Source organism: Ursus americanus, chromosome 20 (assembly GCF_024610735.1).
Source record: "Ursus americanus isolate L20-20 chromosome 20, mUrsAme1.1.p, whole genome shotgun sequence".
Lineage (NCBI taxonomy): Eukaryota > Metazoa > Chordata > Mammalia > Carnivora > Ursidae > Ursus > Ursus americanus.
In genome coordinates this window covers 33370418-33385877 of record NC_142146.1, presented here as the reverse complement: position 1 = coordinate 33385877, position 15460 = coordinate 33370418, and the positions used below count along the sequence as shown (strand labels likewise).

Sequence of the window (15460 nt, the reverse complement as noted above, 5' to 3'; positions counted from 1 at the left end):
TATTTATAGTTACTTGTATATATATGGGACATGTATTTCTTTGTCTGCTTAAGAGCCTAGAAGCAAGGACACTCAGTATCAAGGAGCAAAATCTAGTGTCCAGATCTTCATCTCTAGTATCATTCTCCAATAAAAGGAACTAGAGCTCCTTGGAGTATTGGCTGGTTCCAAAAATTGAGGAAGGGAATATACAAGATGAGCCTGCAGAATATTGTGCTGCCAGAAGGTAACCAGTAAGACACACACATACACATACACACGCAGATGGGTATATGTGACATGGATGCAGAAGCCAACTAAAAGATCTCCCAATGGCCAGAGCTGAAACAGGTTGATCAACAGAACTGTGTTGAATTATAACTCAAAGTATAAAATAAATTTTGATGAGTCTACATTAGTTTAAATGATTGAATGAATGAGAACAGACAAATCTCCCATACTAAAAAATTCTAAATATGTGTAAGTACTCCCCTGTGAAAGAGGTGGAGAATAACTCCCCAACCCTTACATGTGGGATGTAAGTAGTGTCCTTCCTCCAATGGTACAGTGTGGAAAGGGGCGGAAAAGTAACTTTACAGTGGAGAAACCTGACAAACACCACCTCAAGTCAACTGATTAAGGTCAACTTTCACAGTGATAAATCATGTTGATAGTGTATACCTTTGATGTGAGGTGAAAAAAAATAACACTTTCTTTCTTACGTCTTCCTCTCCAAACCCTTAATCCCAGGGTAGTGATAAGAAAAACCCATCAGACAAAACCCAGTTGAGGAACATTCTGTAAAACACTTGACCAGAAATCCTCCCTACTGTCAGAGTCACCAGAAAACCAAGGAAAGCCTGTCAAAGCCAAGAGGAGCTTAGAGAGACATGGCATAAATGTAATATGGTATCCTGGGTGGGATCCTGGAGCAGAAAAAGGTCACTAGGCAAAACTAAGAAAATCTAAATTAAGTAGGGACTTTTCGTTAATCTTTCAATATTAGTTCACTAACTGTAACAAATATACAACACAAATGGTAAGGAGTTAATAGTAGGGTAAGTGGATGTGATGTATGGGAGAATTTTCTGTACAGTCTTTACAGTTTTTTGGTAATTCTAAAACTGTTCTAAAAATAACTTACTTAAAAATAAATAGTAAATTTATTATGTATTAATCCCCACACACACAAATGGTTGTAAGACTGTTAACCAAGAGGAGTTGAAAGAGTACTATGAAGAACACAAGAATAGAAAGTGAAGGGATGTACAGCTACAATAAGTAGGGAGGGGAGCCCCTACATACCATACTTTGTAGTATTCCTCCAGTGCCCTCTAGTTACAACGCTGAACACGGCAGCATTTAACAAAAATGTTTACAGGTCCAGCTCCAGGATCACAATTTGGGACAAACAAGGGTAGATGTGGAGATGAGGGATAAATTGATAAATTGATAACTGAAACAGGCTATTTTGAGAATAAATTAAATCCCTCAAAAGAGAGTATAAAGATTGAGAAGAAAAGATGTTGAGTAGAGACCTAAGGTAACCCTAATAGGTAAGAAAATAGGGAGAGGAAAAGATATCTGAAAGTAAAGGATGAAATCATGTGGCCTATTGATAGAGTTTCAAGACATGTCTATTACATTTAGCAACACTATTTTCATTGGTAAGTTTGATGAAGCAGGAACTGTAATGAGTTTACATATGAATGCAATTTATGGGAATAATAATAGTGATTGCAGGTGAGTCTATCAAATTACACTTGGCTGAAAGGTTAGATATAGATAAGGTGGTAGCTGGTGTTGACTTTTTAAAAAAAAAATTGGGGGCATGGGATGAGGCGTTAACTGAAGAGTGTAAATTCCATCAAAAGCAGGAATGTTTAGTTTATTGTTATATTTCTAGTACCTAGAACAGTCTTAAATATGTTCAATATATATTTGTTGCATGACTGGATAAAAAAATACTTGAGGACTTCTATAGAGAAGTCGAATATGCAACATTTCCAAGTAATGTTTTACTGAATAAGGTTTCTGGGGAAATAGTATTGAGGAAGGTATAAAGAAGGAGATGTCAAAGAAGACATGATTAAAATCTTCAGCATTGGCATTATTGTTGTGCAAAACACTAATTTAAAAAAAATTTCATGTCTTATATAAATTACACTTTGCTGTTTGCAGTTTGTATTTAATTACTGAAAACAAATTGTAAAGCTTCCTTTGGTCAGGAATTACATCTCTTAACCTGTAATAGTGCTAAGTACTTTTCACAGGATGAAACGTAATTCAGGTATTCTGCATAAAGCAAAGTGTACCTGTATTTAATTTAATTTTTTTCTTCGTCTTTTTATTCAGTCTACAAATAAGAAACCTCGAAAATCTCCAGGAGAGAAGAGTAGAATTGAAGCTACTGTTAGAGGAACAGGCCGTGGAAGAGCTAATGGGCACCCTCAGCAGAATGGTGAAGGGGAGCCTGTTACACTATTTGAAGTGGTGAAATTGGGGAAAAGTGCAATGCAGGTAAATTTTAAGTGTTTTGTTTTATTTACAACACAGTACTGTCAGTAATATATGTGGAACCTGTTAAGTGACATATATTCTTGCTGATTGTGTCATTAAGAAATTTATCTTTAAAATTTTTCTTTGTGTTACTTATTTACAGCATCAGGAAAGGCATTTTTTTAATGGTAAAATGCACTTCAGATTACAGTGTACTGCATAAAATGACTTGTGTATAATAGCTGCCTGAGAGAATTTTTATTGCCTTAATATATTTTTTTAGAATCTGACTTAATATAAGTAACATATGTGTACTGAAGAATATTTCAAAGAAGAAAGGGTATAAAAAAAGGATTCTTAAGCAGTGAACTAGGAGTAACCACAATTAATACTCCACGATTATTTTGGGTGTGTATGTGATCTTTTATAACCTTCTTATTCTCTCTTCTCTCTCCTAATTCACATAACAAATACTATTAAATATTCTGCAAGAGCACATAATTATTGGCTTATTAATTCATTATAAGGATAAACCATAATTATTTTACTATTCTTTTAATGTATCTTTACATTTTTTTACTGTTACAGAATTTATTCATTATTCATGTTTACTTCTCTACCTCTTTTTTTCATTTTAAAACACTAGAGGTAGGGGTGCCTGGGTGGCTCAGTCGTTAAGAGTATGCTTTCGACTCAGTTCGTGATCCCAGAGTCCTGGAATCGAGTCCCACATTGGGCTCCCTGCTCAGCGGGGAGCCTGCTTCTCCCTCTCCAGCATCCCCTGTTTGTATTTCCTCTCTTGCTATCTCTGTCAAATAAAATAAAATCTTTAAAAATAAAAACACTAGAGCTAAAATTATTTGGTGAAATGGTGTTTCTTAACTGTGTGATACATAAATGTATTACTCTCCAAAAAATTTTACTAGTATATCTTTCACCAGAAGTGTGCCTAGCAACTGGATACTTTATATTTAGGAATTAATTGGTAACATAGGTGAAAATTGCAATTCATTTTTTTCTTTTTTTCTGTCTTTTTTTCTTTTTCGTTCGTTCGTTCGTTCTTTCATTTTTCCCTCCCGCCTTCCCTCCCTTCCTTCCTTCTGATTTATGTATGTATGTATATATGTATGTATGTATTCATTTATTTATTGGGGGGGGCAGACAGAGGGAGAGTGAGAGAAGTCCAAGCAGACTCCGCACTGATCATGTAACCTGACTCAGTGCTTGTCTCACAGCTCTGAGATCACAATCTGAGCTGAAACCAAGAGTTGGAGGCTCAACAGAGTGTACCACCCAGGGGCCCCTGTAATTTATTATTTTAATCTGCATTTCTTTGGTCACCAATGATTGATAAAAGTTAAAAATTTGTATTCTCTATTTATTTGCTCATTTTTGTTAGTTCATTTTCAGTTTCTTTAAAATTTAGGTAATTTATGAAACAGGTTTACTTTTAGAACTTTTCATTAGTATACTTTTTATTTTTTAACCTGTATTTCCTTTTGCATTCCTTAAGGGAGTTCAGTTTACTGCTTTTTTTATGTATGTTACCGGATTGATATATTCAGGGGTCTTGGAATTTGTGTGGGAAGGGAGGGAGGTGGGGCAATGTGAGGATGCTAATGATAAAAGAAATAGAAAATTTCCAGTTATTTGAAGCAGTGGATGGAGTGTAAGTTACAGAAGTATAATTTAAAAATAATGACCCTTAGCCACAAAGCTTGACAGTTTTTTATACTTTAGTAGAAAAATTGTTACCAAGCTGTAGGTATTTTATTTTTGAGGTCTACTTTATGGCTTTCCACCTTTAGGTGGAAACACCTAAGGAAACACTTCCTTAGGTGAAGGAAGTTTATTTTTTATTTTTATTATTTTCTAAAAGACTTATTTATTTATTCATTTTAGAGAGAGAGAGTGTGTGTGCTAGCATGAGCAGGGGGAGGGGCAGAGGGAGAGAATCCTCAAACAGACTTCTGCTGAGTGGAGAGCCTGACGTGGGGCTTGATCCCAGGACCTTGAGATCGTGACCTGGGCTGAAACCAAGAGTCAGATGCTTAACCGACTGAGCCACTCAGGCACCCCAAGGAAGTTTATTTTTATGTATGAATTTAAGCATTGCATTTCAGTACTTTGCTATCATTTTTTCATGTAAAAGTTTATTTTGTAAGGTATTTGTGTATATAAAAGTAATTTTAATGTATATTCTATTAAAGCTCAATATTACTTTTTTTAAAAAGATGAAAAATATCTTTAATATTTAATGTGAACAAAATCTGGTCTAGTATTTGAAACAAAACAATGACTAATACAAGTTTTTTCTTTTTTGTCCATTGTATTCTCTATTCTTCATTCAGATTAGTCTTCCCTAATGCTATTTCATACTATCACTTATTGCTTAAATTCTTTTGGATCCACATTTTGTGCAAAGTAAAGATAAGTAGTTCAGATCCTAGCGCTTTCCATTATTTGGTTTTAACCTATGTTTTCAACTTTTTCTCTCTTCTTCTGTTGAACTGTGCCCCAAACATTTTCTACTTCACTATAATTTTTTACTATTCATACTATATTTTTGTTTCCTAGCTATATTCAAATCTATGAAGTTCTCTGTATATTTTTTTTCATTCAGCATTCTATTATGGGCATTTTTTTTCCCCCTGTGACTTTACCTTGTAATTCTTCATGTTTTTATACTGTTTTCTAACATGGGTGGGCCATAACTTATTTAAACAGTTTCTATTTGGGCTGCTTTATTCTTAAAAGAAGTAAGATATAAACTACACTACTAAAACTAGTTTACTGTTCATATAAACTAGACTAGTTTTATTCTTTTAAAAATAGTACTTTGAATACTCAGCTATCCATCTAAAATGTATATGTGGGAGTGTTTTTGTAACATAAATTCCTGAAAGTAATTTCTGAGTAAAGGGAATGCATGTTTAAAAAATTGATGTTTGTTCTATGGAAGGTGGCACACTAATCTCACTGTTTATTACCTCCTCATTTCAAACATAAAGTAATGATAAAATATTAAAAAGAGAATACAATGAGTTTAGAAACTAAAACTTTCTGTGCTTAAAGTTTAAGATAATCTACAGTGAAGAAGAGGATTGGATTTAGCATAGAGAAGCAGGTACTTGTAGTCAAGAATTTGGTTCTTGTACGTTAAAAGGACTAAAACTGCTTCACGAAGTGTAGAGAAATAGAATTAGGCTTATTACTATATGAAGCCAGGGCCAAACATTAGTCTCCATACTAGTAAAGGAGACTGAAGAAAGCCACTGATAACTGCTGCATAGGATAAAGCTTATGTTTAGGGTGATCATATATCTCAGGTTACCTTTGAGATTCCCAGTTTATGCTTATTGTTTATCTAGTTATTAATAGAGTCTCTGTTAATACTTGAGAGGGTCCTCGTTTGAATAATAACTTAGTCTAAAACCTCGTTTATGGGAAATCAAGGGCTGAGGATAGGGAGAAGACAGACATAGTTCTTAAAACCAGGACCCAAATTGAAATGTTTGCTTAACTAAGTTGGTGACTGGGCCTATAAAAATTCACAATATTATCTTAGAGCAGGGAGTTCTAAACCCACGTTATATAATCTAGCTCTGCAGTGGAGTGACCAGGATGAGCAGAGATAACCACAAAACTTTAGATGGGGAGGGATGCATAATAAAAGAAATAAATAGCATATTTAAGGTGCTGGAGAGATGAAAGAAGAAATTATATCTGGCACAAACAAGGGGATAAATTTAATAAATTAGTTTTACTGAGGGAAAAAAGAAACTATAGTAGATGCCATCAAAGGGAGAATATAAGAATTGACATTCATTAGGCATTTATTTAGAATGTAGTCCAGAAAAATAAAGAAGTAAGTATGAAAGAGCAGCTGCATGACTTTGGTATGGATTGAAGGGTTCCAAAATATGCCAGAGGAAGAAATCAAAGGGAATAGAAGAGACATGTTTTTGAAGAGATAATTTTGGAAAAATTTCTCAGACATATTTCCTTAGATCCAGAGTTTGTTCTCAGGAGTGAGCAGGTAAATAAAAATAATTACCTAGTTTTTAATAGTACAGTATAACTGCAGAACATGAGGGTTAAAAGAAAATCTTAAAATATTTCGTCAAGGAATACTTGATCCTATTGTATGACTACAGTCATGATGTTGAAATACACAAAATAAATTCCCCTTCTAAATTATACTCACAAGTGTCAAAAAGTCCTTTTAAAATGCGATAAAGAGGAGATATGCAGAGTTGACGTGTGAATGTTAGTGAAAGTACTGTTAGTAAAAATACTGGGGCTAGCTAAAGCACTACTTGGATAAATATGCAGTCTTAAATGTATTAATATTAGCAAAAGCAGTATAAACTAGAAAAATTGCAAACCTCAAGTAATTAAGAAGAGAGAAAAGTAATTAGGAAGAAAGGGATAATTAAAGTAGAAATGGAAATTATACAGAGAAAGAAATTGTAGAAAAGGTCAACTAAAAAAAAATATTAGCAATTGGAGGTCAATACATTTTTAAGACCTAGAGATTTTATCTGGATAAAGGATATTTACTATCCAAGGGTAGTTTACTGTTAACAAATATTTTACTATAATATACCAGATAGTTATGTTATGGAGGGGGAACCTGTCCTTATCTGAAATGATGTGAAATGTTTAGAAAAATCATTTGATAAAGTTCAGGTGGTATTTGTGATGAACAATACTCTTGGTGAATTAGGAACAAGAGGGAAGTTCCTTATCTTGGTAAGGAAGATATAAAATTATCTGTATTTACAGAATATATACTAATGAAAGTGTTCCACAAAATTCCTAGAGAGAAAATTGACATTAAAAAAAAAAATTAGGGGCGCCTGGGTGGCTCAGTCGTTAAGCGTTTGCCTTTGGCTCAGGTCATGATCCCAAGGTCCTGGGATTGAGCCCCACATCGGGCGCCCTGCTCCGCTGGGAGCCTGCTTCTTCCTCTCCGACTCCCCCTGCTTGTGTTCCCTCTCTCGCTGGCTGTCTGTTTCTCTGTCAAATAAATAAATAAATAAATAAATAAATAAATAAATAAATAAATAAATAAAATCTTAAAAAAAATATCAGCCTTCTGTATGGCAGTAATAATCTATTAGAACATGTAATAGAAGACAAGAGCCCATTCAAATAAAGTGCTAAAGAGGAAATAATAAAATTTAGGCTGTATAAATTATTATAAAATACTGTGTCTCATCAGAGTGAATAACATTAAAATGGTAGAAGATAGTAGGAGTCAGTAAGGCTGTAGAGTGCCAGCTGTTGGGAGTACAAATCACCTAACCCCTCTGGATAAAAAAATTGGCAGTATCAAGAAAAGTTGAATGACCTGTCCATTTTTCATTCATTTGGTAAATATTTAATGATTGCATACACTGTGAAAGTGACCTTTTTCTTTGTTGTTTCGTTTTTCTTCTCTTCTCGTCTCGTCTCGTCTCTTCTCTTCTCTTTCTTTTCTGAGAGTACTTTGAAGAAAAGCAATTCAATTCCTAGACACAACCTCTAGAGAAATTTTTGTGTATATAAAGGAGGCAAATACAAGAATTTTTATTGCTGTTTTGTTTATAATAGCGACAAAATAAAGAAGAACCTAAATGTGAAACACTTAAATTTTCTATAGTGATTGAAACTGAGTGAACTAGAGCTCTAGGTACTGTTGTGAGTATATTTCAGAAATGCATTTTAAAGGACAAAGCAAGCTACAGAATAATACATTGTGCCACTTTTGTAAAGTGTAAACACACAAGGTAACTTAAAATCAAGTCTATGATATTGTTTACTTAGAGAACGGGATCAGAGAGGGGGTATGTGGGGTACTACAACATGAAACTGAAAAAGAAGCAAAAAGAGACAAGTATGGTTATAAAACATTAAATGTTGTTGAAGCCGGGCACTCTTTAACTTGTCTGTCTTGTTTATTTTATTATCTGAAAAAGAAATAGGTGTTTCTGAAATGCTTCCCCAAACGAGGTCTTCTTTAGTCAATATGTTTGGAAAATGACTACATCCCTTCTCCTTTGAAGAGGTACAAAATGTGAAGGCTTTGATAAGGTTTTGGATTAAAAAACCTGATTTCTTTTGTTTATTCATCATCCCACAAACCCTTGATTCCTACAACTATTTATGGCTTTTCTGTCTTCTTGTCTTTTCTCCCTATCAGAATTGTAGAGGATCAGTTTTACTAGCTAAAACAGGTACTTATGCACTGCCAATAATCAGAGGCTATATATTCAGGACTAAAACCACAGTTCTGTCCTCATGGAATACAGTCTCATGGGAAACAGATGTGGAATACTTTAGTAAGAAGATATACAGGGTGGGTTGAAAACATGAAAAATTCACTTAGGCCTGTCTAGAGGACAGGATCATGAAAGGCTTGCCTAAATAGATAAAACTTGAACTGAGACTTGAAAGTTGAATGGAAATTAGCTAGGCAGCAGTGGAGTATTTCTTATTGTAGAAACAAGACATGTAAAGATGAGATCTATACCTCTTACTGTAGAGGGCTATGATACTGTAGTAAAAATAGAGCTAAGAGAAAGGTTAGATTCTGAACATTGAGTGTTCTGATAGGGAAAAAAGACAAGAAGACAGAAAAGTCATAAATAGTTGTAGAAATCAAGGGTTTGTAGGATGCTGAATAAACAAATCAGGTTCTTTAATCCAAACCTTATCAAAGCCTTCACATTTTGTACCTCTCCACAGGGGATGGGATGTAGTAATTATACAAATGACTACAGAAGACTTTTTTGTGAAATTGATGGCATTTTAGAAAGAAAAGGGCTCCATTGATGAATATTAGCATTTTTAGAAATATTTTTCTGTATGCAGTTTAGATAATGATTTGAAGGTTGTAGGGCTGGAATCCGACTTCTTTTACTGATTCAGTTTTATACTGATCCAATTAGGAAGAAACACATGTTTAAATTTTTAGAGTGTCAGTGAAGATGAGGAGGTAGTGACAGAGTCTACAAATATTAAGGCTATGGAGTGATTCTGAGTGATTCTGAAAGATGAGAAAGAGGAAGGAATCTGAGGTGATTTCTAGTTTGACTTGGTGGTGTTCACCAAAAGAAAATTTGCATGAGCATAGGTGTTGGAGGATGGATATGGGGAATAATTTGGTTTGGACATTTTGACTTTTAGATACATGACACTGAATACATGTTGAATTTTGGAACATTCATGTTGTTTACTTAATTTAACTGGTATTTGTTGTTGCAGTTATGAGCTTAGTAAGCATTTAAATGAACTGTAATCCATTGGCATTTGAATTTTGTATCCTCAGATATCAACTAAAAAAGTTGGATTATAGTTTATTCATTCAAAAATTCGTTTTTAAAAGCCTGTTATTCCAGGCATCAGGTTAGGTGCAAGAGATACAGATGAGTTCATAGACTTTCTAATCATGGGAGGTAAAGGAAAGCCTCCATACTAGTCAAGTGATCTGTTAATATACCATCATGAACCATTGATTAATACTAATTGTCTTAGTGTACTACTAGTACTAATAACTTCTGTGAATAGGAGTTGGAGTTAGACTATAAATGAGCTATACCTAATGACACAATGTAGTCTTCTGTTTGCTTTTGATAGGTAACTCTGAAGGGAAAACTGGTTTTGTTCTTTTCAATATGACTGGAAAAAGATATAGGTATCTTAGGGGATAGTCTGTGATCAGTCATTCTCTCTCCCTGAGAGAGGAAGCTGTTCTGATATAAAGGAAACTTGAACTTTTAAAGGACATTGATTTCTTCTAGTCCCCAACTTACAAATGGGGTTGTTGCCAAATCTTAACATATAAAATACAGAGGAATTCTTCCTCAAGATTTAGCTGGGCACATTTTACTCCACGACTACACCAAAGAAAGTGAAAAAGCACCTGTGAGTTTTTTTAAAATCTACCTGTTAACTTGTGTTTGAACTCATATAAGGACTTTACAGGAATTGATACATTACTGAGTCATTAATGAAATGGATAAAAGTGTTTCATAATAACATTTGAATTTCTGAATGTTCACTGCAAAGCTTAAAAGGTTTAATAAGTATTAAAATGGCTGAAGAATGTCTAAGAAGTATGAGTAATTATAAAAGAAATTCTAATGAGATATTAAGGGAGAGAACAAGTATATCATTGACTGAAATGAATATGACTAAGATGGCCAGAAAATATTGAAGGAAGGAAGTGTCACAATGAAGATGAGGAGTGTGGAGTAAAACCTTACAGAATGCAGCAAATATAAATACTTGAATAGAATTAATCAACATATGAGTATAATATAAGAAATATGTGTTTATAGCTGCGACCACTGCAGTGTAAGATATTGGGTACAGGATTGAAAATTGTATGATAAAATACTAAAACATTCTGATTTTTAATATCATAATGAAAAATTTAACAAACATCTAGATTAAGTTTAGCTGAAGTAGAAAACTATAAATAGTAGGTGTTTAAACAAGACAGAAGTTTATTTCTCTCATATATAAAATACTTCAGCAGCTATATATTTTAATGTAACTCAGAAATGAATTTTGTACATGAAAAGGAAGAAGCTGTGGGCAACACAATTGTAGACACTCACCCATGCAGCAGACCTTGGGTCCTGTTCCAAAGCCCTATGAGTATCTTTCTATCCTGTCCAGATCTCATTTCCCTGTATTGACCCTGGTGGGGAGTATGGACTAATGGTGACAGTCAGCCACATCACATTTCCCATGTTCCATGAATGAGTTGATCATTTAGGGGTGGGGGTGGAAGGGGAGGAGTGCTACTGGTGCCAGGCACTGGGCTCTTGAGGTGAACTCTCCATGCTGGACCTCAGTTCCTACAGATGAAGGCATGCATGAGTGGCCACAAGAGTGGCTAGAGTCTGGTAATGCCTAGCAAGCGTACCTTTGTGGCCATTGATTGCCTGTACAAAGCCAGATGTGACAGAAATGGTGTTTGAAGGCCCACTAGTACAACCAGATGTTATTGTGCTGGTGGATGAACCTGATGGGCATCCATGATTTGGAAAAGGAAGACTTGATCCTGCAACACAGTACCCTTGTTGCAAAAGCATCGCTGCCAGGATGCCTTTGCCTTTTAAACTCAGACTGGGAAGCTGAGCTGCAGTGGCTCTTTTGTGACTGTTACATGATATATTCCATGTACATGCTGGTGGTACACTGCAGGCAGCTTACTCTCTATATTAAGCAGCAGTAGAAGACCTCTTGGAAGATCCTTGATGAGATGGACATTGCTAGGTCTGCCTGTTTTGAGAGGAGGGTTAGGGATGAATTACTCTACCAGAATGATAGCCTTCCCAATATGCACTTCTGTAGAGGGTCGTCCCCTGCTGGTAATTTTTACATGGATAAGAAATCCACTCTCACCCACCATGGACATTTGACAACTAGCCACAGTGTTATCATTGTGGTGGTCCTAGTGGTCATTGTTGGTAACATTGATATCCTGGTGATCACAATCAGTAGGAAGAAGGGGAAGGTAGGAATCAAGGACTGGGGGAGTTAAATATATAGTCCAGCATAGGTCCCGTGGGTGGGTAAGAGGATAGGATTCAGGACCGATTCTTGGCCCAAGGCAGGTACTTCCTCTACCACCATTCTTCCTTCTCTCCCTGCCCCCTCTATCTGAACAGTTGTAGTCCCAGGGTGATCTCTCTTTTTGGCTTTATGTCCCATCCTCTTTTGAAGAATTATTCTAATATTCCTTTTTCCTCTTGGTCCAGAAAAAAGTAATCTGACTGTAAAGTAAAGGCAGACACAGGAGGTTTTCATTTAATGGTATCTTTGATTATGTTTAAAATAAAATGTTAAGATGACATCCAGGATCATTTAAAAGTGATAGAATACCTTTTGAAGGCTTAAATGAAATTAGGTGAGGAACAATGCTTTTCTTTTTTGAGTTTAAGTTACTTTTATTGGCTATATCTCATTACAGAGGAAAGATTAGCAACTTAATCGTGAATTATCTACTAGTTCATTGTGGTCTTCTTGATGAGCAGAGAATTTGGCTTTATTTGGACTTGCATAATAGCCATATTACTCTCTGTTATACCACCACCAAATCTGCTTCTCACTTAAAGGGGATCTTATTTTAGTGGCCTGAACACATTTTTTTTTGAAAGCAGACTATTCAGAAACTGTTAGTGTTTATTCTTTAGCTCACTCTTATCACAGCTGATATTAGTAATGTCCTCTTGTGTAAAAATGTTTGTACATATTTGGTCTTCGGTAATTTGGGGGACTTTCTTAATATAACAAATTTAATGGAATTTAATAAAATATGAAGAAGACATAAGGCAAAAGAACTTGTGTCAGACTGTGCCCCCCCAAAACCTAGTCAGCTTTTTTCCTTTCTTTTTTTTTTTTGATCCTGGAGGAGGTTGTACATAAGAGGCAAATAAAATAAATAGAACTTTACAAATACTAATTGGATGAATGAAATAGTTACATCAGTCAAGGTATTATCAAACCAAGGCATGTACCTTAGAATCACATCTTAATTTGATCTTTAGAAATGTTCAGATTTTATAGCCCATGAATTTCAATAGAAATGATTATTTTTTTATACAGTAATCATTGCTGATCCCTTTTAGTGATTTAGCTGAAGTACCTTTAAACTCCTTCATTGTTCAAGTGCCATGGTCATGTCTCATCATATGCATATTTTAAATTGAGATTTGGAACTGGTCCAGGCAGGACACTTCACAGTCAGCTTAGTCCTTAACTCTTTATTTGAGAAGAGTAAGGAAGTTCTAAACATAAATTTCATTCCTCCCAGTTTTTTTGTGTTTGATTATATAGTATTTGAATTACTAAGCTGTTTTTTTTTTAAGCATTTTAGTCCTGATTTCCTCCACTTTCTTAGAATGAAAAGTAATATATAGAATATACAAAATGTTTCAGGACAGAAGATAGAAACTGCTTATTTCATTTCATAGTTAATTGGAAGTCTTCAAATGATAGGTTAATATTTACTTAGAAATGGGTTTGGGTTTTGTTTGATGGTTTTTACATGTCTCTCTGAAATTAACTTTGTGGATGTTTTAACCTGTTTTCAAAAATTCTAGCAGCTACATAGAATAGCTATAAAAATTAAATTTCAAATACTGGTGGCTTATTATGATAGATGTTAATTTCTCATTTTCTGACCATTCTATACCAGAATTAGTGGTACCCATCTTCCATTCATATGATTCAGGGATCACGCTCCTCCCATTTTCTGGTCCTTTTTTCCTCTAGAGCCTCAATGTTGTTTGCATTCAGTAGGTGGAAGGGGAGAGAGAATGGAGTAGTACCTACTTCTTAGAAGCTTTTGGACACTTTGTTTACATTCCATTCACGGGAACTTATTGCATACGAAGGTGATCTGGGTAATGTAGTCCATGGCTGGGTACTTGCCTTCCCATTTTCGTACACACTGTGGAATGGAGAACACAACTTTGCATGCCACAGTTACTTTTAGATAATTAGAGCAAAAATATGCAGTACATATTTTTATTTTAATTTTTTCGTTAGACAGAACATTATAAAAGCTGCTGGTTAGTGCTAGGACAAGAGCATTAATTGCCTATAAATTATTTATAACTGAAGTCCTAAAGGAAGTTAGGAACTCTAATTAGGAATTTTCACAGCCTCTATTCAGTTATATTCAAAGGTAACTACTATTTTTCACATGTTTAGCTTTAGGGAAGATACATTGTTGTATTGTTCCAGTACTTTTTGATGTCAAGCTATGGCTTTAACTTGGGTGTTTCAGATATTATTAATTTTCTTCATGATATCCCCTAATCTTCCAAAGGTATCATCCACAGTTATATCATCTTTTATACAGATGGTCAAGGGCTGATCAAGTAAGTAAAGATATGACTGCTACTATCTCTATGTATATATTCGATTATATATATCAATATAATAGTTTTATAAAGTCAGTTTTAGGAAAAAATGGCCTTTATGTACATACTTGTATGTGTTTGTGTTATTGTTTATAATTGTGTAAGTATATGAAATATGGTGTTTTCTTAGTTTCATTATCAAAGAGGGGACCTAACTTATTTTAATGCTTCTGGCTAAAATACCTACTTACACTTTCAGTAATAACTGAAATACAGAAAACATGCTTGAATAAAGGTATTGAGGTATCAATGAGATTTCTCCTTTATTCACCACAGTAAATTTAGATTGAGTGTGCTTGTACAATTTCTTACTCTGTATCCTAACTTTAATCATATGTAAATCAGAATCCTTCCCCCCCACCAAAAAAATTTTACAATTTCTTTTCAAACTGCTGAAGAAAATTATATATACATGTTGATACAATTCTTTATTATTTTATAGGTTTTGGTCCTAAGCCTTTGAGATAGGAGGGCAGAGGAGATTCGTTTCCTTCTGGTGAGGACCTTTGATCTAGTACAGGATTTCTTTTCTTTTCTTTTTTTTTTGAATATTTTATTTATTTGTCAGAGAGAGACAGCCAGCGAGAGAGGGAACACAAGCAGGGGGAGTGGGAGAGGAAGAAGCAGGCTCCTAGCGGAGAAGCCTGATGTGGGGCTCAATCCCAGAACGCTGGGATCATGCCCTGAGCCAAAGGCAGACGCTTAACGACTGCGCCACCCAGGCGCCCCTAGTACAGGATTTCTTAACCTGGAGTCACTGCTAGAATTTTTGGCAGGCATGAATATAAATGAGGAGAAAAGTAAAAGATTTGGAGCTGATTTTAAAGAAATAAGAGGAAGCCACTCCAGGATGTTTAAAAGGATTGTTAATGACATTGAAGACTAAATTTGTAGCAGTTATCACTTCATGTAACTGTTGATTTTCTTCCTGGAGCTCTGTAACCAAATATTAGAAATAACGAAATTATTTTTCAGTAAAAAGAACAAAAATATAAGTTGTGATTGGTTCAAGGAACTCCTTTTCAGTAGTTATAGTCCTCTCGAGGGTTCTGAAT

The 15460-nt window shown here is 34.7% G+C and overlaps 1 protein-coding gene across 3 annotated transcripts in view; it reads left to right on the top strand.

Moving 5' to 3' along the window:
• STAG1 (STAG1 cohesin complex component) overlaps positions 1 to 15460 on the top strand; it is a 418952-nt gene that overhangs the window by 151805 nt on the left and 251687 nt on the right. For 2 of the 3 annotated variants that reach the window (XM_045791826.2, XM_045791827.2), the window contains one exon: positions 2335 to 2499. The exons of the other annotated variant lie outside the window; for it this stretch is intronic. In XM_045791826.2, the coding sequence (XP_045647782.1) occupies positions 2335 to 2499 (165 nt within the window). The remainder of the gene's footprint in view (positions 1 to 2334; positions 2500 to 15460) is intronic. 3 annotated transcript variants of the gene reach the window in all.